General features: G+C 37.8%; 1 protein-coding gene across 1 annotated transcript in view; it reads right to left on the bottom strand.

Moving 5' to 3' along the window:
- Positions 1 to 24,536: 24,536 nt before the first annotated feature.
- nf2a (NF2, moesin-ezrin-radixin like (MERLIN) tumor suppressor a) overlaps positions 24,537 to 27,693 on the bottom strand; it is a 31,547-nt gene continuing 28,390 nt past the window's right edge. The window contains exon 16 of the mRNA XM_026187186.1: positions 24,537 to 25,983. Within this exon, the coding sequence (XP_026042971.1) occupies positions 25,933 to 25,983 (51 nt within the window). The 3' untranslated portion in view covers positions 24,537 to 25,932. The remainder of the gene's footprint in view (positions 25,984 to 27,693) is intronic.

Raw genomic sequence — 27,693 nt, forward strand, 5'->3', positions numbered from 1 at the left:
AACCACCAATGCACCGATGTCTGAGGGCGTCTGCCACTGGCAGGGGAAGTGGTGGTAGGGGGAGATAGGCCTCCATACCTTGGAGGACCTGAGATGTCCCTAGAGAGGTGGCGTCTGATAGCCAACCTGACATATAGACACAGACATACAGGCACACACAGATACAAACATCCATTCCCACCCTCATGCTCTCATATGCAATTAAATTTTAAAGCCATCTTTAAACCCCGAGAAATTCGGAACTTGAAATTTTGTGCTCTTTATTTTCTATTAGTTGTGAGTTTAACTGCTTCTGAAGTCAGTGTAGCAGTGAAGCTAATTTTTATCTGCTTGAAGAGTACAGGGAAAACCAGAAGTCTAAACAAGATAAGAAAAGAGACACTGATGTGCATCTTAGACTGTGAGGATGTTATCACATCTGACAGCTGGACAACTGACCCACCACACCAACATCTGTCAGCGGGATATTACACTTTAGGGGAGCAGTCGCAAATTATCTCTGGCATGAGAGTGATACATATTATGTGCTTTCCCAATATTGTCGGATCAAGTTAAAATGTTTTTTCCTGGTGTGTACAGCACCAACCAGCATTCACCAGCTGGATCACAACAACTTCAGCTAGGCAAATGAAAAAGACACCTCTTCCAAACTCATTATAATGGAACAGCTGTTCCAGTGGGGACTTTCCAAAATCAACAGTCACTTCCTGGACAGCTTGTGACAGCCACTGCTCGGTCTTGTAAGAGAGCTGAAGACACTCTGGCACTGCCTTTTCTCATTCTTAACACATCTCAATTTGGCATGCTACTGTGGTATCCTACTCTCATACCAGCATGTGTAGAAAGTTGGCAGTTCTTACTAATGTTTTATGGCAGTGACGACGGGAGGAAAAACAGCAAATTTGAACTGATGAGGTTCTCGTTTTGTGGTGCTGGAAACTAGAGCGCAGTTAGTTTCTTTCTCCCTGGGGCCACCTGTGCTGCAATTAATGCACATGACCACCTATCCAGCAAATGGGACATGTATTCTACTGAGAGTTTGCAGCCTCATGTTTATTCAGGCGCCTTGCTGTTGCATGTCATGAATCAAACCATTACTTGACAACTAAATCTCATTAGGGGGATATTTGTTTGTTTGTGTGTATGTGTGTTTGTGTGCATGAGAGAATGACTGACTGAGAAAAAGATAAAAGGACAGAGTAAGGACAGTCTGGCAGACTGGAGAGGGATAAGTAACAGTGGGATGGAGAACGTGGCTTGCTGACAGATGTTCACCATCGCAGTTGTCCAGGTCAGCTAGCACAGCCTAATGGGTGATGTCCAGGTGTTGTGATCGGTTCTCAGTGGACACACATGTGGGAAAGTAGGCGCACAGATGTCCAGCTCCAGTTTGTGTTGATTTACACCCAGATTGAATATAAGAAAAGAGGACAGTGTATTATGACAGAGTCATGCTTGTGTGTGCCAATGAGCTCTAGTTTGGACATACATTTGTTACATACAGTATGTATTTGTCCAGGTTCTGTATACATCTGTAACATGTGTGGCTGGGTAGTGGAAACTATTTAATGATCCAACACTTCAAACAGGTTACTAGAAATCTGCCAATATTCAATAGAGCTTCACAACCAGGGAACCAGGGATGATTTGTGGCAGCAAAATTGTAATGTATGAATGTAGCCATCAGTCCAGCAGAGATTTACCCACACAATGCATTTAATTAAATGAAGTCCTGCTCAGTTTGCTCCAGGTGTGGACAACTTTAATTTCTGAGAGAAATATACGGAAAAACCACACTGCAAAAATAATACACAGAGACATTAGCGTGCACTGCTTAGGTAGATAGTAAACTCAGAAACAATTGACTCTTTTTTTTTTTCTGTATTCATTTTCAATTGCTACCTAATCAGTGCTTGCTGGGTAGTTGCATTAATTCACTAAAACAATCCATTATAAAAGGCGCCACCAAAGGGAATAGAAAATGGAATATTTTTCTGTCCAAACTTTATAACATTTCAATCACAAACTCATTGCACCTGCAGTATGAATAAACTTGTAGCTTATTATTCAGCGAAGATTAAACTTTTTAATTATTTCTATCCTCGGAAAACAGCAGTCCGTGTATAAGTGGTATGTATCAGTCATATGATTGGAATTTTCTTTCGCTCAAGAACGAACTCATAAATTAAAAAAAAGTGTGTGTGTGTGGGGGGGGTGTATCTTTATATTCATATTTCTTCTTTCTCGTTTACTTTAGTTCCCCTTTTGCATCCAGTCAATTTCTATTCTGAGTCTCAATGTGCATATGTGTGCGTGAGGGTGTGATGTTTAGTTTTAATTCCCTTGTCTTGTCAGTCATATTCTATTCAGCTGTGATCCCCCAGGTGTGTCCACTCTGCCCTAATGCCCTTCTGTGTATATATCGTCCACATGTCCCTCTGTTCTTTGTTATGTCCTCCCTCATTGTGGTTGTAGCTTCTGTCCATCAGTCTTCCTGTCAGTCAGTCAGTGCCCTGTTATAGTTTTGCTTGTGTTTTCATCACCTCTAACTAGCAATAAAGCTGTGATTTTGAGTTTAGTTCCCTCATTCCCCATTTCACATGACAGTATGCTGATCAGATATTTTTTTTATTTTAAAAGGCATACAATGTATACGGCAGTCGTTCACTCATAAAGTAGGAAACAATGTTTTTTTGCTTATATTTGTGTTCTAGCTAATTAGGAGGTAGAAGCACTTCTAATAAGAAGGACCTCTTCTAGTTTAACTTATATACAGTACTCAAGCGACCTGTCTAATTACCTCTAATATCATCTCAACAGGTGTCCCTTAATCCCCCCCACTCTGTGGTCTTGTCACTAATTGTTGCTTCCTTTTCAATCTAAACAGCCTAATATGTCATTATGCAAATATGCACTTATGAATGTGTTTGCCCTGCAACGTTGTCAGGAGTTCCTGAATTCCAGCAGTCAAGAAGGAAATGCCAGCAAATTTATCAATGTGCAGAAATAGAATTCAGTTTCAGAGACAGGAAAGCGGTGCTTTCAGTGCTGTCACACTTCTGCCTTATTTACAGGAAACTAAATCTCTCTCTGGCTGCAGTTTAATGAGGCGATGGAAATATTTTTTTTTTTCAAATAGTGAAATAATTTTTGTATTTCTGAATGGATATACTGATAGGTCTGTGCTTCATAGTTAATTTCACTTTTTTAGGTTGCATAATTAAGTAAGGCAATCTGTTGTCTGTGATGAAAAGTGTCATAAAATGAGCTAATTACATTTTGCATTGATTTTTTTTATTATTATTATTTGTATATTTTTAGATAAATATACATAACCTCTATTAAAAGTGACTGAGTTACACAGGCAATATTAATTTAAATACCTTGCAAACTTTAATTACTTTTATAATTAATGTTCTAAGGGCCTTGATAGTATAAAATTCTTTACCTGAGAACAAAAATGTTATTTTGTATCTGAGGCAGGTATATGTCAGGACAGCTCTTTGAATTATGCATGTAGCCTCCCACAGTTTATTTAGCAGCTCCACCTCAGCCATCTAGACAGCTTCACTCCCTGAGTTGTTTTTGCTTGTTATTCAAAGCTGTCTCTGATTGTCGGCATAGTTAAAATTGTCATATAGGGCCCTATTTTAAGTTTGCAATTGCTTAGGTATGTGGTGCACCAAATAGTGCTGTTCATACACTAAAGGTGCAACTTCCCCAGAGTGCTTCTCAAAAACACTCAGGGGACATGTATTCAAAAAATGCTGATGTTTCTCAAACTTTAAACTAGCTATGTCACTGTTGTTAGTGAATATATCTTAATATGCAATCTATAAGATAGCTACTGTGAAAATATATTAAGTGCTGATGCTTGTATGGAAATCTTAAGCCTCCAAGCCTCAACATTTCATCTGCTAAGACCCTTAGCTACCTACTGTAATGTCTCCTTGTGACAAGTAACTATAAGTAGCTTTAAAAGTAGTTGAACAAACTAATACAATATTGAATATAAGGATTGTTTTTAATAACTGTGTGAAAATCCTTTACAATCAATAACTGGAGTCTAGAAGCTATAGACATCACTAAATGTTGTTTCTTCCATCGCTGCTTATTTTGTGGGTCTTTTTACCTTCAATTGGCTTTTACTAACCAAAAAGCATGCTGAGAAACTCCTGGGTTGCTTTTCAGTTTGCTTTAAAGGGTAATTATCCATGTTCATTGTGTGAATACTTCATTTGGCTGAACAAGAGTTGAGAGTGTAGCCATATACAACTCAGAATACATCCTGTGATTTTTGCCTAGAGTTATATGGGGGGCATGCCATCAAAACAAGCAAATTTAAAAATTAACATAAAATGTACCAAAGTAAAGCAATCTCTCTCCTTTCACCTCAGGCAGCACTGTCAAAAAGTGCCATCTTGTGGCCACAACTGGCTATTGTTGCTAAAGGTTTGGCTTGTTTTGTATTCTTAGGCAACTATAGCTCTCTCCATTTTATATTCACTCATCTCCCATTAATAATAGCTTGAGCTGGGCAGGCTGGAAGGCTACCAGCTTTTTTCTGGTGGTTCGTGCATACGCATAAACTTCTAGTCTTTCACAGTAAACTGACAGGAGACCAGCATGTGAGGCAAGCTGCTGCGTCCTCTGCTTTCACTGATTTGAGATCAGTTACAATCTGCACTTTGTATGGAAGCATAGCTAGCCTTAGCAAGTAAATAAGCTTCATTGATTTATCATCATATCAGATGAGCTAGTTTCCTTATGCTAACCACCTTGGCCAACATGTGTGATGTAGAGAAGACAGTATATAAAAGCTGTTAATAACTCCTCCAGTACATCAGAGGGGGAAAGCTTTGATGATGATAGAGAAGAGACAGCAGCTCTATGTCTAATAAAACAGGCAAGTTAACCAGATGCAGACTCAACCTGTACTTTGACATTAGGATCTATGATAAATTATTTGGTTGACTGAATGTAATAAATTTAACCAGATGTTTTGCTAACATTCCACCTTAATCTGTCATTAATAATGTTTAATATTAATAATTAACATGCTGCTCAAGCCTTTTAATTCAACTAAAGTTTTCTTTGTTATTAATCTATTTGAACATACTTTTTTATTCTTACTTTTTACTCAAGCAATACAGTTTTGTGTGTAGTAAATGGTTTCATAGTGTTTTATTGTTTCCTTTCCTAAAAGAATAGTTTGAACATCTTGCTGTAAAAGTCACCATACACCCCTAATTCAGATCATCAATAAGCCCTAGTGACCCAGTTCCATGTTGCGGTATGCTTTGGATCACAAACTGTTTCTATTCTTCTCTGTGCTTTTCTTTTTCCATCATTAAATACAAAACTTGGCTTTGACTGTCCAAAGAACTTTTTTTCAGAATCGTGCAGGCCTGTCAGTGTAATGACTGCCCTCCCTCTTACGGTTCCATCTTTTTGGCGTTCTTTTCCCCACAGTGCATTGCAGTAGTTAAGAAATATGGAAAAATGCCTGTAAATAACTAATATGAAAAATTCCTTCACATTTATGCACATTGTACTGTATTTTTATGGATTTTTTTTTTTACAGTATAATTTGTCATACTTGCATGTTTTAAAACATCGAAGAACCAATAATAACCAAAATACGAAATGCATTTTTTTTAAATAATAATTTCATTTATTAAGGGTGAATAAAAACTTTTCAAAGTTACCTGGTCCTATGTGGAAATGTAATCAGTCTTGTTTAATCAGGAATTAACTGTGATTCAGTTTGACTGGCCAAATTACTGCTAGACATGTTGAATTAATAGTACAGAAAGAAATATGGAAAAATGTTTTATTGTCCCAAATCCCATAGAACAGTTTAAAATTTTTAAAAGCACCACAGTTTTTACATATCTCTGTATGAATGATATGCATGAAGTTCTTTTCTACTGCTATAAAAAAAACATAATTGCGACTGTATGAAAGAAATTACAATAGCTATATGTTAGTTAATTTATGTAGCCCACTTAACAGTGCTTATGCTCATTTTCTTAGATATAGTTGTATACCAGCTTAACATAAGCTGATAACAAGTGATTTAGACTACACAGCAGACACTTCAAATGACAACATTTATATATTAAAGTGGGACACAAAAGCAAATAAGTCTAATTTGCAAAAAAATCTCCCCTGTTAGCAGTTTAGTTTTTCTCTGGATTCTTTCTCCTTAATAAAGTGGGTCAGAAATTGTTAAAAAAAAAAATCTTTATTTGACTAAACTAAAATTATTTTAGTGAGAAAACACCAAACCCAACTGTGACATTTAGAATACAGACTGAATATACTGTATTTTCTATACTGTTCCAACCTTTGGCTGCTGCAAATATTGGAAAATTGTCTTCGAAAGCAAGTGTTTGAGTTGACGTTACAATTCCCATACTGAGTGACTCCCAACAGTGCATGCCAGTGAATGTTTCACTGTCGACTGATTAGATAAAACCCTATCTCTGCTGGCCAAACAGCAAAAGTAATGCACTATCAGTAGTAGATAATAGGATATTGATTGATTAAATTGCTGTCAGCACAATTTCTCTCTCTCTCTCTCTCACTGTCTTGCAAATATAAATACACAATTTGAGAAGCATGTTATCTGCTTCATCTGCTTCAGGGTGCTTTCCCTCCCTGAGTAGCTTAGGAATGTGTAAGTGTTTATGTATGCGTGTATGTGTGTGTAAGTGTCCTTTATGTCTGAGGATTTGGATGGAAAATCCCCATATCTGACAGCAGAGTCCATTAAGATTCTGCACAACACGCCTGTTGAGGTTTCACTCAAGGGTGGAGGGGGTATTCTCTAGCTTACTCGGTCTCTCTCTCATTCTCTCTATTCTCCACCTTGCAGCTCTCTCTTCTCCCTGCTCCCTTATATTAGATACACACACACACACACACACACACACACACACACACACACACACACACACACACACACACACACACACACACACACAGCTACAGTCTGCTACACCTTCCCTACCCAAATGCCTTCTCTCTCTTTCTCTCTCTCTTTTTTATTCTCTCTCTGCAACACACTTGTTTCCAACCTGTCATTTGAGCTGCAATGGTACTGCAGCACAGTCAACTAAGGAAATGTCTTCACATGCATACCCCTACCCAGCAAAAAGAAGAAAGAGAAAAACCTCTGGCATGGCGGCACTGGCAACAGAGAATAAAAGAGATGGCAGCAACATGGAAAAGTGAGGAATGCATTGGAGAGAATGGACACAGAATGGATGCTGGGAATTTATATTTTACCCTCATGCGTTGTTATTTATAGTCAAAAATACAAATCACGTTCCACTTGCATGCCTCGATTGCCACTTTGGCCTAAAAGCTCTGTCATTTTTAACTCTGACCTTGGCTCACAGAGATCTTTGAATGTACAACTAAAAAGATAACAGCTGGCATCAGGATTACTATGAAGTGACTTGCAATTGAGAAAAAACTTTAACTCTGTGTGTCAGAGTTCAAAGAACTGTGAAGCAACATCATTCATGAAAATTATCTTGAAAAGGAGAAATAGTAGGACATAAATGTATGTGACTTCCAAAAAAAAACTTGTGCACTTGACCTGTTTAGTAACATCAAGGTATTATTTGTAGCTCACTTGTATTACCTATATTTGATATTTTAACTTGCACTCTGCATGCTGTCTTTTATGTGGATTAGGGCCAGGGCACTACAATTGGTGTGCCTGAAAATGTCTTTGTTACTTGATGAGTGATGAGTGCTGTCATCACATAATCACAGAACAACAAAGGCAGCAAAAAAATCAAAAAGACCTCTTTTTATTTGGCTCCTCAGTCACCTTCAGCAACAGATTCTACTCATCTTTGTGTGCAAGGTATGCCTAATGAACAAATCTACATTTCACATAGACTTACCTATCACAGAGTTGTGCTGGTACAGCATTACACAAAAATGTATTGATGTTCACTATCTCTTGGTATGTCTCTCTGTGTTAGCCCTGCAATGGATTGGTAAGGCTTTATGCCTCATATGACAGCTGGTATATCCTCCAGCTAAGCTGGACAGGCAGTTGACAGAATTGATGAATGACATCGATTTAACTCAATTGAAGTTGAAAATGCCATTCTGATATGGAACAATTATTTATATCATTGTACTGATTTTAACATATCTCCAGGATGTTCAGTGTGACCTGGATTCTTGCCTCTATGTTCATACCACTAGATGTCATGAAAAAGTTCAGTATAGGTCTGCTTTTTTTTGACAACCTCTCATACACATCTCACACATATTTGTGAGAAAAGCAAATTCATGATCGCAAGATGTTACCTCCCAGGGTTCTGGCGCGTCACCATTCTCAGGGACACATTCCTTTTATATATTTTCATCTGAGGCCTATCCCCTTGTTGCCTGATGTTTTAGGAAGGGAAATATTTATTGCATTAAAAAGGCAGATAAAACACTCCAGGGTGCCCCTAATTGGTAGTGGATAATCGTTTAAGATAATTTTGTCACTGTATGCTCAGCCTTTGTTGGGCCCAGGAGTCCAAGATTTCCACACGGATATAAATAAGGTCTAGCAGTTTGGATTAATAAACAGGAAGCAGCTAATGTAGTGCCAGAGAAAAAATACATTTGGGATTAAAAACTAACTATAAAAATGTAAGAATTCTTCTTCTGTGGACACTTTGCTAACCAGCCTAACCATAAATATAATTGCCTCCAAAATCATTCAAGTACATTTTCTATTTTAATAAGGCCATTAACAAGGCAATATTATAGACAGTGCATTTGACAACATGACTCATAAGATGTGTCACAGTAGAGAAAACAGTGGTTTGAGACTATTGCATGACCGGAAATTATTGCATGCTTTCATTGTGTGCTATGAATTTGTGATCTTGCTGCTTCCAAAAATAAGAAACAGGTCTGTGACCACTCGCAGTCACCTGGTTATCAAAGTCTTGGCTCCATTAGCAGACTGACTCTGTCTTATTGCACCAAGTTTGCAATTACATGCAATCTGTTTGCAACAATACAGTGATTGTCTTTGATAAATCAGTGACAACTGTAAATCTAATGCCATCTAAATACATGTAAAAACCACGTTAAACATGAATTCACATTCATTGCTTACATTCAATTAAAGCCACAACCGCATCGATTTTAAATAGAAATTCCTTCACAAATAGTGACAGAATATAACCAGAATACAACCAGTTCTTAGCCAGCTAAATCAGCTCCCCTGTTGGTAAGAGATGTACCACAGATGAGTTCTATTAATGCAGCCTCTCTGCATTTACAAATTAGATGTCAACCTTTATCTGTCTTAGAGTGACTGCAGTCGGTCTGAGTTGGGCCACAATTGTATGGAGACAGGTTGCATCGTAATAGGTAACCTGTGCAATCACCTTGCGATAGGAAAAGGTCGCCCAACTTTTGTGGTCAAACTGCAGTCGGTCAGTGAATACAACAAAACAAGGTGGCTGCAGTCATATTTTGTTCGCTAGTGGGACTGAACATTAGGTGCCATTAACCATTAGATATATTTTATTGACTTCACCTGTGTTTTGAATGTTGTGGCTCATTATCTTTTATTGAAAAAATTATGCTTTTTTGTTAGAATAAATGTTGAGTGCTAACATTTCCTAGTAAGAACAGCCTGTTTTTACAACATATAAAAGAATGCAGCAATTTAGAACCATTTCCCACTACTGATCCATCTATCAGTGGTGCATTACAGTTTTTTCTGATTGCTTAAGCACATTTTTTGTAACTATTGGCTAATTTTGCAAAACTCTTCACACAAATAAGAAAACCTGTCACCCAATAATCAAAACATTGTAGTTCTCTTGCAAAAGCAAACACAGCTAGATTAACTCTTCACACCTTCGTAAAAGTGGTGTTTCCGTATCAAACAGTACACACAAGCCATCATCTACTAAGCACACAATGCGCCAACTGCACAAAGATGGTATGAATACAAAACACATCTGGCTTTTGCTTTCTCTGTGCACAAGGTAGGCTATGTCAGTTTGAGCTCATACTTCTGTCATAGATCCATAAGCATAGAGGGATCCAAACTTCAAGTACTGGTGTTTGTTCAAACACATCAAAACAAACACAAGTGTTTATTTCCAAGTATAGGATTATTTGCAATCGCCATAATGACTATATGGGTTACTTGGTCTGCAGTGAACATGCTTCCTCTGCCCCCAGCATCTGGTCATCTAGCAATTCTGTAAAGTAACAATTTCAGTATTTTTACATCAATGGTATTGGTGTGTTTCTCATTGGCATATGGCAGTGCTACAAATCTTTGTGCAAAGTGAACTAATTATCTAAAAAAGTTTTCACATGTGAAAGTGTGCCAGACAGTTGGCAAATTAGTGTTAATGATAGCCATACATGTGTATACTTTTGCTAGGAGTGTGTTGGAAATTTGGTAATTGAGTGTTGTGCAGTGAATTGTGCCTACAGTTTTGCAAAGTGTGTGTTACAAAATTGCAAACTGAGTGCAAAGCAGTTTTTGTGCTTTTAGTTTTGCAAACTCAGTGAGTGGTTTTGCTATAAGTCTGAATAGTTTTAGAGATTGTGCTACAGGAATCACAGTTAGGGTTTAAGCATTCAGAAAAAACTGTAAAGGGGTAATCAGGAGGTAACTCTTTAGACAGATGTCATCCCTTTAAGTCACCTTGAACACAAAACAAATTAAAAAAGAACAAGTCACATTTTTAAATCAGGGACAAGGCTGTAAACAAACATGTTGTTCTAACCGGACGCATACAGTACATCACCACACAAACCAAGAAGAGAGCTTCTGCACTCATTCTGGCTCCTGTTAGCAGGCAGTGGAAAGATAAAGATGCCTCAAGGCCATATCTATCTCTCTGATATCTGCACTTCAGGATCTTCTAATGGCATCGCTATGCTTTCCGTGCATAACTTTAAGTGCAAAAATATCCTCAATATGTTTGCTTTTTAAGGATCTGAATGTTTTTGGCAGTCTGCACTTCACTGAGATGAAAGCTTCAAGACACGTTGTGAAACATATTATGCCAGCAGATGGTAACAGAAACAATTCCTGGGACTATTTTGTCAGCATAAAGAGTATACCAAAACTCACATGAATCTCAGAGACTACTTAGCTGTTCTGAAAAACCCTTATCAGCTAATTACGTTTTAAAAATCATAGAAATCAACCATAAATGTCCACATTCACCCAAATATGTTTCACATCACAATGATATTTCACAGCAGTCGTCAAGTGAGTGATAGTGTTGCATGAAAACTACGACAACATAACTTCATTATGATTGTGATGAATTAATTAGCTTTACTCCTCAACATGAGCCAACAGCTGGAGTGTGAAATAGACACAAACACATCTTAATCCTTATTTAATTTAAGCAGCGTTTCCTTTCTTTCTTTCTTTCTTCCGAGTGCTTTCCACATCTTTCCCCCCAAAACACACACACGGTATCTATTGTTTTTGAAATTAGACACATGGCATTTCACGTGCAATGATTGCTTGGTGTGAGGGGAAGAAAAAAAAGTGTAGAAGGACACAAAAGGACACTTTGGGCCTGGAGTGCTTTCTGGAAATGTCTTTGAAGTCAGATATCTTTGTTAGAGAGAAGTGAAAGCTGCAAAAAAAAAAAAGGTGGGACTTACAGAACTTATATAAGTCTCCCAGATGGTACTGACTGCATTTGATCGATGACAGTGAGGCTATTCTGGAAAGAAATTTGTGATAGGAGTTTCATCACAAATATTGCTTTGTTGTCACACTAAAAAGAATATTTATTACTAGCTCAAGATTGTGTGTATGTTTTAATATTTTTATATCTGGAAATCTCGTCACAAGGACATCTGCATATGTATTTTCACAAATCCACAAATACATGCAGATGCATACACAGTGTCAACCTGAGGATTTTTGATGCAAAGCCTAACTTAAAACAAAAAAAAGAGAGTGAAAGAAAATAAAAAGAACAGCTTCACACATTTTCTGTTAAAGCAATGTTCACCCAACCATAGAAGCCGGACAGCAGGAGCTCCTTGTAACACCCCTTCGGCTTTGTCTTTTTCACCCCGCATTCTCATTCATCTCACCTTGTTTATTTTTCCACTAGTTCTGAGGGTAATGGAAACAGGCAGGAGAGCCAATTGTAGACGATCCCAATGAAATTACCCCTGGAGAACAAGGCACGCATCAGTTCCCAAGCCGACTAGGTCTCGGTATTGATAGCCCCAAGATGAAACTGCTTCCCAATTAAACTCACTCATGTGTTTAAAAAAAAAAAAAAAACGTGAACTAATACCGTCCCTTTTTTGACAGACCCACACGGGCCACAGGGAGGTAAATCGCAATTTCACCCAGTGCACTTTTTTCTTTCTCTTTTCTTGTCTAGTTTTACTCAGAGGCTTGCGGTGAATAATTGACTTTTGGCATCGGTTAACAAACAGTAAGCCTGACTGCAAGAAGCAAGTTTCACAGGACAGAAACAAAGATGCCCTGAACAAAATTTGTAATGTGTATTAATGATGTAATTAAAGCCGCAATGACTGACGAAAAAATTGCCTCTTTGTAAAAGCCGTTTTCACTGCATTAAATATGCGTAACTCTTCCCCTGCTAAAACGCATTCCAACTTTCTCACACACATTTTTCAACATGTCTCAAAGTGACTAAAAATGAAAACACATATTTCTTTTTGTTGGAATAATTTGATAGTGACACAGCTTCCAAACATAAGTTATTATAATCAGCTGTCATCTCAGACCCAACCCTTGTGAGAAATTACTCAAATTAGTTTAACTTTGTTTATACAGCAGTGATGAATTCACAGAGTTCAACGAAATATGAAATAAATACTGTGTCATCTACAAATATTTGTGTAAGGAATGATTACATTGATTTTTTTTTTTTTCTGAAGACATTGAAGAACTTGTTACTAAAATCTATGACTATAATGTCATAGAGAGGCCATCCAATACATAACAAAAACGCATTTTTAATCAATGTAAAGAAGCCTCTGGTAGTAGAAGTTTGAAATAACCTGTATAATAACAGACTGTCAGTGCAGTTTTCTTTCTTTTAAATTAAATATACTGTAAACATAATTAACCCATTTACCATCTGCAGAAAATGTGTCACTCAGAAATCTGTCCATGTATTGTAGTCATGTCAAAAAGAAAATCTTCACAGAACTCTATGTAGTCCTGCTAAAAACTACATACACTCATAAGAATTCATGGGGTAGGCAGCATGTGTGACCATCTCTATTAAAGCAGACATTTTAGCAAAATGTTAACACAGCATTACAATCTTCTGAGGAATAGAGGTCCCAGAAAATCCATCCTAGTGTCTGACCAAGCAATGTTCAGAAAAACTGCAAAACTCTACAAAACTCTACAGGTTGCAGTTAGCATGTTAACTGTTCACATCATGATGGCATATTAAAAAAAGACTGACCGATTGCTTGTCTGGAAGTGATGCCAAGCATCTCTAACAGAATGACTTAGGTTTGCAAAGTGGCATCTGAAACCATAAAACCTCTGGAACAATGTACTTGGACAGATGAGCGAAACGTGCATATGTCTGCCCATAACGCACAGATCCATGCATATCAGAAATCATACCTCATAACAACAGCCCAGCATGGAAGTGAAGGAGTTATGATTTTGGTGTTGTATTGCAGCCAATAATGAGCCAACCATGAACTTCTCTGTAGTCAAAGAGTCAAATATGAAGCCATGTGTCTGACAGCTAAAGCTGAAATTTGGTCATGCAACAGGACAATGATCCCCAGCAATAAACCTACAACAGAATGGCTGAAAGAAAAAAAATCAAGGCAATCAATGGCCAGACCTCAACCTGATTAAAATGCTTTGACAAGAACTTAAGAGAATTATGCATAAAAAAAATTACAATTACAATGAATGTAAAGGAAAAACTACACAATAATGTGGGGGACTGATAAAGTCATACAGAAAACAATTGTTTCATCTTATTGCTGATAAAAGCTACTTAATCATGGAGTGTATTTAGTTCTCCAACAGGATTCCCAGACATTCATGACAAACCAATAGGTAAGCAGAAACCTGAAAAGGTGCCCCTGGCATCAAATGGCTGGACTATGGAGAGCACCTGCTTCAGTGCTCAGTGGGCATGAAATTGAACAGAATAGTAGTGACACAGGGTATCATCATGCATCCGTTTATTTTGCCAGAGTGTTTTTTGCGTGCTTCCATGATTTTGTAACTGTGAGCAATGTTCCCCTGTGACAATGTGCCAGGGCACTGGTGTTTTGTTTTTTGTTTCTGTTTGTAACCAAATTCATATGTGAAGGGGAAATGAAAGAATTGCTTCACAGCACTCATTTTCTGTGAATTTTCCGCTTTTGACCAGCTTGTTGATGAATACAAATAATCCAGGACTTGGCAATGGAAGCTTCAGGAATTTAAAAATACAAAGTTCTGTGAGTTGTATTGTGAGTAATATTGGGTTGTACCGAGTGACCCACTGCCAGGTTCACAACGCTCTAGGAGGTTTAATGCAATTAAAAGTTTCACTGTTTTGAGACATAATTCATTTCCCAACAATAGTCTTTCAACATTCTAATGCAAAAATTAGAGAAAATCTATAGTATAGTTAGAAAATATATGAGCTACTGGGTGATACAATTTCAGCAAATCCTTAACTTCCTGCTTCGTTTTACATTTCAAATATCAGTGGCTTATCCAATTTCTGTGGTCTTTTATGTCTATCCAGAATTAATAGCCCAGAGGACCCCTCTATAAATGAGCGACCTCCTTATTAATAAAACAACAGTGCTGCTCCAGTACTCAGGAACTGAGATGGCACTCAAATCTCACTCTTAAGAAACCTTGGAAGACTGTAAATATGAGCCAAGGGGGGTTAACCATTTTCCTAACATGCTTTCATCACCTTTATTAAAGCTGCATTTGGCTTTTTTCCCTTTTTTGGAAGCTGTACTGGAATATTGCCACGCCAATAATAACAGTATTCCACTGAAATTATAACCCATTTTCTAAAACCCTAATCCCTCAAAGAAATTGTCCAAACCTAGCTCAGTAACTAGCCACTGTAGCAAAGCACAGCAGGTTTCTGGGGTTTTCTTTAATGTATTTGGGGAATTTTACACTTTCAGAACTTCTATTTTACCCAAACTGTAAAAAATTTAACCCGTACTCAAAACAGCCTTTTTCTTTATTACACTAAAAGCAAAAATATAGTTTTGAATTGAATATATATAATAACAACCTTCTTGAATTGCCATATTCATTTTTTTTTTATTGGTCATGTTCTTTAATTTTATATCATTAATTGCACTCCTTTGTAACAGTTATTTAAATTATTCCACGTTCTGCAATACTTTCATACTGGTAGACCAAGCTGCCAGTACCTTAATGTACATTAATTAGCCAATTTATTAGGTCAGCCTAATGACCTTCTTGTATAACACAGATATCTCATCAGCCAGTAACATGACAGGAACTCAATGCATTTAGCCATGCAGACATGACAAAGATGGCCTGCTGAAGTTCAAACTGACACTGAGCATCAGAATGGGTGGAAAGTGGGATTTAAGTGACTTTGAACATGGCATGGTTGCTGGCGCCAGACAAGCTGATCTGACTATTTCAGGGAATCCTGATCTACTGGGATTTTCGCAAACTACCACCTGTACTGTTTATAGAGAATGATCTAAGAAACAGACAATATACAGTGAGCAGCAGTTCTCTGAATGAAAATGCTTTATTGATGTCAGAAATAAAAGGAGAATAGACTGACTCCTTCAAGCTGACAGTAAGGCAACATTAACTCAAATTACCACTTGTTATAACCAAGATATACAGAAGAACATCTTTGAATGCAGAAATACACATCCTATCAGCTCAGAACAGGAAACTAAGGCTACACTTTGCATAGGTTCACAGAGAAGACTAGGAAAATGTTGTCTGTTCTGTTGAGTCTGTGTTTTTGTTGTAATATTCAGATGGTAGGGTCAGAATTTAGCAGTGTGAGGGATATTTTCTTGGCATACTTTGGACCCAATACTACCAGTTGAGCATTGCTGCTGAGCATGAGGGTCTCTTTATGACCAGATCATCTCAGACCCTTGAGTGTGACAGTGGGCTCTCATTGTGCTCAAGTGGTTTACACAACCAGTAGATCTCAGTTCAATAGAAACCCTTTGGGATATGGTGGAACACGAGATTTGCATCATGGATATGCAGCTGACAGATCTCCAACAACTGTGTGATGCTGTCATATCAATATGGAACAAAATATCTGAGGAATATTTCCAGCACCTTGTTGAAGCGATACCATGAAGAATTACAGACGTTCTGACGGCAGAAAGGTGTCCAACCCAGGACTGGCGAGGTGTATATTCTCTATAACACTTTTGCAGTTGAGACTGCAAAAGTGTTTACCGGTCAATTCTGGCTATGGTTTTATATAGAAACCACACAGACTGAGTAATGAGGTGTCATCTATGCAAATCAGTGATGTCTGTAGAAAGCAAAGAAGTGACAAGCCTGAAAATGTTACACTCTCTGACAAGTAGGTCACGAAACCACAACCTATAACGTGGTGGAGGGGGGGCATGATTCACATCACAGACAAAGGGAAGAGAAAAGCTGAAAAAAGGGACATATTGACAGTAGCTGCTGAGTCAAGTAATGGCTACGAGGGGACAGTCTAATTATAACACTGTAGACAGGCTCATGCTACTTCACAATGCATGTTTTTGTTGTGGCGAAGTGAGTCATATGACAATTTTTAGTGGCATTTTTTCTTTGAGGTCTTTGTCTAATTTGCTGTTTTGGTGGCCGCAGAGAATTGGGCAGCAATGGGGAGAAAAAGAACAGCAGAAAAGAAGAAAACTCACAGGAATATGGAGATGACAAGTCTGAAGGACGAGAAAGATTCCATGCACAAGTATAGATTTTAGACAGAAAGGGAAATGCATAAAGCAGAATTGAAATGTGATGTTTGACTGCCAGCCTAAAAACAAGGGCTCAGTAGGAGCACTTCCAGAGCTGACAGTGTTTTGAGTTATGTTTCTTTTGTTGTTAAGAAACAGAGAAATATGAACATCAAGAGAGAAGAACCCTATGCCAAGTGTGTGAACGTCTTACACTCAACGAGGGATATTGGGATGTCTGCCACAAGGGTGTTAGAAGGCTAGCAGCTTGGAGAGACAGAGTGAGGCACATGAATGAGCAATGCAACTCGCATAACTCCAGTGCAACACAGCCTTCTGCGCTGCATTCTGCCCCAATCCCTGCTCGTTACATAACACCATATTACATCCAAATTCCCCAGAGTACAAATGAACCAAAATTGGCATACTTGGATTCAATAACACTTTCTTATTTTTCCATTTTGATTTCATACCAAAATAGAAATCAGTCCTGAAAGGATTGGGCTGGCATTTTTATTTATTTATTTTATTTCAAAGACTCCATGGTAAAAGACAAAATGTTAGCTTGTTTCTCCTCTATGCTGCTTGTACCCCAAAAGCCACAAATTCCTTCTGAAACGCATCATTTAAACATGTCAAATAAAAATTAAATAAATACAATATACTTTAGACTTTTATAATACACTCTCTTTGTAAGGCATTGTATATATAAATATAACAGGATTCCCATCCATGTTGTCAACCTATTATTAGATGGCCGACCGAACACAGCAGCCCCGGCTGTAGGTTTAATCAAATTCAGCTTTTTAATGTGTGACTTCTAAAGTAGAACTTGCCCTACATTCTAAGAAACATCCACTACACCATGTCTGAATGCAAGATTTATATTGCTGTCCTTTAAAGACTGGTGGGAAAAATCAAGGTATAGCAACATAACAGCTGGTACAGTCACTTGTGTAGAAACTCAATTCCAGAAATGTTAGGACTAAATGAACTAAATTATTGCAAATCTCATAAATCAATACTTTATTCAAAGCAAGACATAGAAAACAGAAACTGAGAAAATGTGGTATTTTATGAAAAATATGAGCTTATTTGGAATTTGATGGCAGCAACATGTCTAAAGCAAGTTGGGACAGGGCCATGTTTAGCATCAACTCTTCTGTTAAAAAGAGTCCATAAAAATCTGGAAATGAGTTTATGTACTTTTGGGAGAGAATAATTGTCCATTGTTCTTGTCTGGTGTAGGATTGTAGCTATTCAGCAATTAAGGGCCATCTTTATTTTATTTTTTATATCATCATGTGCCAAATATTTTCAGCTAGTGAAAGATTTGGGCTGCAGGCAGGCCAGTTCAGCACCCGGACTCCTTACCCTGACAAGTCAAGTTGCTATAATAGATTCAGTATGATGTTTATCATTTTCTTCTCCTGAAAAATACAAAATGTAAAGGAGCATATGTTGCTCTAAATCTGTACAGTATATATCTTCTAGCACTGATGGAGTCTTTCCAGATGTGCCATCTTTCAATTGCATAGAAACTAACAAACAAACATACCATCAGAAGTGAAGACTTTTGAGGTAAATAGTGATAATAAGCCAGATGTTTGCTCCCCTCTTTGTCTGGAGGTTGTACTGTCTATGTTATCCAAATAATAATTTAAATGTTTAAGATTGACTGAGGAACAGTTTTATACGCTTCAGTCTATTTTAAATGATCATTGGTCCAGAGAAGGCAGCAGTGTTTTTATATCATGTTCAATCTGGTTTCTTATTTGCATGATTTGGTTTAATGTGCATTCGTAGATGGCAAGGTGAACTGTCTTTCTGGTGTGTTCCTGAGCCCATGCAGTGATTTCAATCATGCCTGTTTTAATGCAGTTCTGCTTGAGGGCCCAAAATTAATGATCCTGTATTGATTTTAGGTCGTATCCCTCGCACACAGAGATTTCTCCAGATTCCTAGTCTTTTGATGGTTTTATGTACTGTGAGTGATGATATATTCAAAATCTTCCCAATTTTGCATTTAGGAAAAATTTTCTGACACTGTTACACAATTAGCTGTTTACTATGAACGCTTTAAACTGAGGTATACATGAACAATTTACAGTCTTTTAAGCATATTTAGGTTGTGTTGGGAAAAAAGGAAATTTGTCAAGTCCTCTATTTAGCTGCTGTGCAACCTTTCAAATGCAGAGCACAACATTAGTTGTCTGTCAGCCAAACAACAAAACACAACAATAGAGCATCCCTCCTGGTCAAATCTAGCACCAACAAAAGAGGCGACAATTGGCGACCGTGAGTCTGCCTAACTGTAAAAGGTGCCTCACTGCAACTTAATCATGACACTTTTTTTGGCACAAAAAGTAGCTGCATTCACACACACACACGTGTGTGTGTGTGCGCATTGACCTTTTCATTTCAAATATCCTAAACTGCACTTTCATTTGTAGAGCGAGTACAATGGATACCTGCAAACAAATGCATCTGAAAATCTACCATTTCAGACTCCTAAGATCCATTTGCTTTTACTCCAAGAATTTAGATTTAGGTGTTTATAATTTTTGAACAATTCTTAACAGATTTTCATTTGTGACTATCTGCTTATATTTTATGTGAATAGCCATGCTTCCAGTAACAAACTAATATTTTTTTACTAGGTTTTAGCTAACTTTATGAAATACCACGAGATTTTTAAAATTTTTTAAAAACAAGGGGGAAAAAAGTTACTAGAAAGAAATTGAATTAAAAATGTTGTTACTGTAGGAAAGCTCCTGAAATAGCTTACGTCTGAGGGTCAGACTGTTACTGATGAGATACAAGGTGAGGTGACACGCTTTGAAAAACCAAGTACACAGTGAAATCAAAAAAAGGCCTTAAGCAGGAAAACAAAAACCTGTTCTCCCAGAGCACAACTAATGCATGCTCTGCAACACCATAGCAACCAGGTAGAAGTGGGTCAGACAAACAGGTCAAGATAGATGAACAAGTGACATGTGGTTTCTCTTTTACAACCTAATTAATACCTCCAATACTTGTCTGGACGCCCACCCCACCTCTTTTGGCTAGTTTGTGGGTTTAAAATCAGACTGACAAACCAAACAAGCCACTAGTGGCTAATCTGAGCAGTAGATGAAAGGCGAAAGAAGAAACAAATTGCGAGATGTACTGAACAGCATCTTGGGGTATGTACACAAATGATTCGTTTTTGGAACTGGTGAAAGAAATAATACAATTTGTGTTCTATTTAGCCTCTAATATTTACAAATTCTTTATTTCTTATAAATAATATGCATCCATAGTTGGTCGGCCCTCCCTGAGTCTGGTTCTGCTGGAGGTTTCTTCCAGTTAAAAGGGAGTTCTTCCTTCCCACTGTCATCACAGGGGCGTCATCTGATTGTTGGGGTTTTCTCTGTATTATTGTAGGGTCTTGGCCTTACAATATAAAATGCCTTGAGACTGGTGTTGTTGTGATTTGGCACTAAAAGAAAAATAAATTGACTTGACTTGTTATAGACTCATTAATAGTCTTGCTGCTTAGATATTCTTTACAGGCAGACACTCTTTTACTTTATGCTCGAGTGCAGAGGGAAGTGTTGAGCATGGACTGATTATGATGTCCACTGACACTCACAGAAGCACTGGAGCGGACATGGAAAGCAGATTTATTTAAAAAAAAAAAAAAAAAAGATAACTGATAAAGCAAGAAAAGAGAGTGGATACCTCTTAGTTTGATTTATCTATATCATGATGAGAGAGACAAGCAAATATTCATAGTATAGATTAGAATGGGCAGAGACAACTAAAACAGAGTTTATCATTATCTTTCAGTCAGAAGGAAATTTATTCGTAGCTTTTCATCAAGTAGTCTAGAAATGTAAAAACAGGTAGACAGCAGCACTTCATGAGTCTAACAAGTTGATATGTTGAAAAGGGAGAATTTATTTATTTATTTCTTCAGCCTAAAATACCAAACTCATTTCCATTCCTGCTAACTGCAGGAAACATAATGAACCCAATCATGGCGATTTTCCACAGGTATTTCACTGACATCTGCATCCTGGAATGAAAGAAGATACTAATTTGGCTGGAAGGACCGAGAAGAATTTTTTGATTCTATGGGTGTGTGTGAGTAAGTGTGTGTTTGTCAGAGTGTGGGTGCATGGCTGTGAGAAATACACAAACTCCAGCAAGTGATGAAGCAAGGCGAAGCTTCCAAGTCTTTTATATCCTATACAACCCTCGCTGCTACCATACAGAGTGCCCAGGGACTGGAAAAATTTAATCACGCTAAACATATGTGTAAGGCGAGGTGATGCACTATCAACTGAATACATGCATGAGGAAAATCTGAAAAGAATAATGTCAAGAAGATTCATACTCAACATCTAGTAAATAAGACAGGACCAGTCAGGCTGCTACACATCACCCCCACATGCTGAGGCACAGTGAGGAAGCATTTCATACAGAAAAACTCAATGGAACGTCCTCAATTTGGCAAAAGACGCTGAAAAATAAATGTTTTACTCAAATATGTCAATATATACTGCAGATGTACAGTATATGTGTGGATATTTAAATTATGTTTCAAAGTGTGGTTATTCCGTTCATAAATCACAACTCTAATGCACTGACATGACTTCTAAAACCCACTTAGAAAAAAAGCCTTATTGAGATTCCTGTGTAGGCAAAGTTTACACCCACATCAGACCGAGATTATTTCATGAACATTTTTTTTTAAAATCTCTACACTATTCACAAAATATTTATTTGTTTTTATTGTAATATTAAGAGTATTTTCTTAACTGTGATGGAGTCACTTACAATTCGTTTATTGACACACCAGAGCCGAAAACCAGTACTATCAGGCATTTTCATATGCTTGGAGCACACAAGCATAACTTGGCACCAAATTCAGTCATCCAAGCTAAATAACAGAAATATGATATTTTTAGACCTACAAAACCCTTCCTTTGGCTTATTACCACACAACCAACTGGAAGGCTTTGATTTGCAGAGCTTGAACATTAAAATATAGTCATGGAATTCCGCATTTTCTAAATAGTTAGAGATGACTCACCAAAACAAAGTTTCTCAGACATATCTGAGACAGGCATGATAACAGTCAATTTCACATCTAACAGCCAAAGGGCCCCTTTTGCATAGGTCTTGCATGGTCTGCTTGTGTGCACTCTCTCAAGGAACTTTAGCTTCCTCCCAAAGACAAGCATGGGTTAGATTAACTGGCAATTCTAAATTAGCCATAAGTATAAATGTGAGCAAGATTGGTTGTTTATGTCTTTGTATTAGCTCTGCGACGGACTGGGCACCAACACCAGGAATGCTTGCTGCCTCTGTCTTAACATCATAACATTTCTCAGTTTAAACACCTTCTGTCCTGTTTTCGGTCACTTCTGTGGTGAGAATATGCAGCTAAAAGTACTCGATTAGGTCTGGATCATCTACACAATTAAAATTGGCAGAAACCGGCTCTGATGCCAACTTATGAAGTTGATAAATGAGTGTTTTTATGGCGAGGACTGGTAAGCTTAGACAGTTGTCTAAGCTTACCAAGACAGCTAACATAAAAGCTCAAGTAAAAAAATCGCTCAGGAAGAAATAGATTTGTCACCTGATTTAAATATACTGCTGGATTTGTCCATAACAATATAAAGGGAAAAGACTAAAGGATTTCATAGCTGGCATATATTAGGACAGGTATGGGTGGGAAGAGATTAGCAAATGGGAGTAGATTTGAGGAAGCAGTTGATAAGCCCACAGGATGTAGCAAGCCCCACCATAGCTGGTGCAGATAAAACACACAATGGATGGTTTAGTTTGTGGAGCTCAAAATGTCACGGGAGGACACGGCAGATGAGACGTGAAAGAAAATGTTTCAGGTTGGGATAAGCTGGTCACTGAAAGTTTGCTAAAATGTTGATGGTAGTAATAACCTAACAATTCCTGAAACTGTTAAATATGAGGATTAATAATATATTAATATGAGATTTTTACAAGTATCTTTGGCAATAACATAAACTGGAACTAAAACTGAGGAATCCATAAACACATTTTCTGGACAATGAGCCTCTTGTTGTTCTCTTGCTTGTTTCCATGATAAAGAGCCACTGATCAGAAGGATTATTTCACACATCAATATTCTAGAGGCGTTTTCTGCTTTTGTGCATTTCCTATTTTAGTACGGATCCTATGCACAGTTTTATAAATGAAACCATATTCTCTATTTTTCTGATGCCTATGCATTTGAATTAGGAAGCTACATAACAACAGTACCTATTTGGTTTTTTACCTAAGCTACATGCAACATCATTTAGTAAAATAAAATAAATGAAAGGCATTTTTGATTACTTAATTTGTACATGCTTGAAAAAAGGGTTGAGCTATATGTATTAAACATCTTAAGAGTTCTTGTGAGTTTTCTACTAAATCTTTTGTGTTTGGTACATGAAAATAATCAGTGCATCTACCCGCAAAGTAATTTAACGGTTCAATTCAAAATTTAATTAGGCACTGGCAGTTAACGTTTATTACATGGCTATATCCTTACATTTACATCGTAAATTGTAAAAGTATAATAAAGATATTTTAATGGTTATAGTAGCAGCCAGTAAAACTGCTACTGCATCATACATTTGATCCATGAATTGGTTCCCTAAATGCAGGCTATCCCTGGATTATGTGAGAAGGGTTTTCCCTTTCTATTGTTTGTGCTTGTGCTAAATTCAAGCACTTGGCAGATTCAGTGCAGTGCTCGTCAGCTTCCCCAGCCCTGTGGTAAACTGCAAACCTTTTCCAATATGCTGCAAGTTGTGTATTTGTGTACTCACATCGCTGTGTGCAGGTGTGACATTAACTGTGATCCTCTGAGAATGGATAAATGACAAAAGATGTGATCCTCCCCATCCCCGCCCCTTTTCACTCTCCCTCAGAGACATGTTGAGGGGGAGGCAGCAATGAAGAAGAATCTGTGTATCTGTCAGTTTGTCTGATAGCCCTGCACACTCTCCACCCTTGTCCCTCTGCAGGGGCTAAGCTCCTGAAGACACTGCTTAAAGTGTCACAACACTTACAAACCAAAGGTAGCCATACTTCAGTTGCAGACCAGAGGAGGCATGGTTATGGAGAAGCCCCTTGAACTCAGTGCAAGTCATTCTGACTGAGAGACACAAAGCCACAAGCAGAAACATACATTTAAGGGTTAATGCGGTGACACACAACACACAGAGGCATGAAAATGACTGCAGGGGCCATGCATCACATGGCGCTCTCCCACACATCCATAGGCATACAAACACACATACGCAAGCACCTTGTCACTCAAGGAAGCAAAGTATGTGATCTGGCACAGGATGGAGGGCGCTTACATAACACTTGATTTTTTAAAGGTGTAATTGAATGTCTTTTTGGGTTAAGTGAAAATCATCTGGGTGCACCAGCCATATCAAAGCTGACATTCATCAAAGTCTGCCATAATAAGAAAAAGTCGTTTGATGTGAAAAGATATTCACAACACACACAAAAATCATACCTGATATACTTTTATTTGATATGCAAAACTTACAAATCTCATGTTTTTATGAAAATGTATGGATACGTAAAATAGATACTGTAACTTTACCCACAGTTTCATTAAATACTGCTTATTATCCTTGCTAAATGCAGTCAGAAGGTAGGTATATATATATATATATATATATCACATTATAATTCTCCAGAATAAATTGCTTTCAGTGGGAAAGAACACATTAATTCAAAAAGACACATTAATTCAAAATAGATGCTAATTTATGTTTTTAAAAAAGTGGTTGTGGTCACAAAAAAGTAAAAACAAAAAAAACAAAAAACAGAAAATACAATAAAAAAGCTGAGATGGATCTCAGATGTGACAAAAGCTCACATCTAAGGTATTACACTTCCTTGATCCAGTTTAAATTCCAAGAACCACCTAGTAAAAATGACCATTTCCTCATTTTCAAGAGTATAACACAGTGCACCCGGTGCATTATGTAAGGACACAATAACTATATGCGCAAGGCAGCTAGAGATATGTAGCGTGACATCTCTATGTATACAATACATATATGTAGGTATTAAGGCCTCATGATTAACACATGGACATGCTTTCTGAGACAAACACTGCTCACACAACACAGCTAAGGCAAATTCCTGGTTATAAAGATACATTTTAGTGTTGAGAAAAAGAAACCACAAACAATAAAATTAAAATGGCTCCCTAAATGACCAGTATTTAATGGTCAAACATTCAATTTCAACGGCGGAATCCATTGGGATTATCAGTAAAGTTGACTATAACAAATGGTCAGTGTTGAAGCAGCGGGAAGTTTAAGATCAGTTGTTGTTTACAACACTAAATATTAAACATTTGCTTCAAAGTGGGATCGATATGTAATCATCACCTCTCTTGCTCAGATCTGTTCACGTTAATTTCTTCTTGAATTGTGAAACAGCTCTGCAATCGGACAATACAGAGCTGGGCAAGATATAATAACCAATTTAAGCACCACAAATATAACCACATCAGACTCAGAGTCGAAAAGGAACAGTGCAGTTTCACTCCCTTTTTCACTGTCAATGCTTATTCTCTGACAATAACAAATCCCACACACAAGTTCACTTCAAAACATTCCTGGAGCTTGTGCTGTATGAAACACACTCTCACTGTAAACAAGCACTCATTTTAAGAATGAATTTAAGATTTAGTGCAGGAACAGGCATGCATTCTTGTTTGTGCATACGCAAGGCACGAAGATTTGGTGCAGATTAAGGCAGTGGGCATTTTTTTGTTTTGTCTTTTTGTCCACAGTGTTTTTTAGGAAGAAGAAAACCATAAAGCCTTGCAGGGTGATCTGTCTTTTCAACTGACCAGGAGTGCATATAGAAGAGGTTCTTGGCAGTTGTTCATCCTCATCTCTGCAGCTCTGTTGTTTAAAGTTCCTCAAAGAAGGCAACCCTGGACTTGGTGCTCTGTAGTGTAAGCTGTGTAAGAATCAATAACAAAGGTGTGGTGAGGTTTTATATGAGGGGTAAAAATAAACACAAGAGGAGGAGTATTCTGGCAAGCAATCAAAATAAGTAAAAAGACAGAAATCTTTATTGGAGATTCTGATCATGAAAGTCATCGCCTGGCCTTTCCCTTAGCCTTTTTGCCTGATCTAATCCTTCTGTCTATTCCCAATACACACAGTGTGTGCAAGACCCTGACTTTCAACCAAGACACCATAAAAAGAGTGCAGCGTGCAGATGGTCAGCATGCTTATACATACTGACACAATAAGAAATGTGATTTGACAAAAAATTGGTTAGCAGGTAGCTGTAATTCTGAATGTACACACATGCATGTGTAATCCAATTATTTCTCTGATGAAGCACTTTTAATTAGACACTAGAAAAGCCAAACACATAATCTGACTTGTTTCCCTTGACTAATCAAAAGACTAAATGATCACAAGAAGAGGATAATTGGAGATTCTTTGGCGTGTTTACTGCAAATATACCCCGAAGGTTATTCTGATTGTAATGAATCTCTGATGGTGTAAAGGCATGCAATGTTGTTGATACACCCTACATAGATTATAATATCCAGAAACTGAAAGAAAATCTGCCTCTATTAAGGTTTACAACTCAATCAGGGTACAACACAACTTTGCAGGTTTTCCAGCTCTCTGCTACAGACAATCAAACAGATGAGGAGAGAAGTGGGAGATCAATGCCAGTCAGAGAAAAAACTGTTAATTGTCTTTCTCTCCAGGTTTAAATGAGCTGGTGATGGATTAATTCGGGTCACTGGCTGTGCTTTAACCATTCAGGTGAAGCTAACCGTTGACTTATCTAATACTGCATAAGACCGCACCAAGGCAAATTGGCTGGGCAAACTAGTTTCTCTTTTTAACATCTGCAGGGCAAAGGGAATTAAACCGACTGCCAAAGTCAATATTACACGGGGGATGAAGGAGGACAGTTCAGGAAATCCAGTTTTTTCTGGGGAATGTGCTGATTGAGGGACTTAAGCAAATCCAAACAGATAATGTGTGGGAAGGGATGGATTAGCAGTGTTATGTTTACTGATCACCTTCTAGTGTCCCTGCTGACAGAAAGCCTGAGCTATATTTGTGTGTGTTAAAGTCTGACCGCATGCTTATCTGTATCTAACTCTCGAGCATTTTTCTCCACACTGGTCACAAACTCCACTTTAGAAAGAGCAAAAACTCTTTCCTCGATGTTCCAGGTATTAGTGCTATGAAAGACACAGCAGCAAGATATTTCCAGAAAAGAAATGCTTTTGTACAATAGCTAACCTCCTTTGTCTGCCACTTCATACGGTCTGAATGGACTGCCACATATAGCATAAAAAAAGCACTGCCTCTCTTAAACTTCACACAGAATCTCTAAAGCTCTTGTATTGAGACTTATTTACAGAGAATGAGCTCTCTGTAAGCCCTGGTGCTAACAAAACAGAAACTGTGGCCTGGATGAAGTGCAAAGGCACTGTGCCGTGTCAAAGGAACGTTCATTAATCATCCAAAGGGGGAGAGTGAGTCTGGGAGGAGAAAACTTTGCCCGGGGTTGCAGCTGGTCCTGATGCTTTGGGCTCAGTGATCTGTGCTTCGTTCCACATTCCCTCTGCTCTTCTTTTCCCACCGTCTCCTCCTCACCCCAACCACCCCCTGGTCACTAACTTCACAGTGC

This window comes from Astatotilapia calliptera, chromosome 12, assembly GCF_900246225.1.
Source record: "Astatotilapia calliptera chromosome 12, fAstCal1.2, whole genome shotgun sequence".
NCBI lineage: Eukaryota > Metazoa > Chordata > Actinopteri > Cichliformes > Cichlidae > Astatotilapia > Astatotilapia calliptera.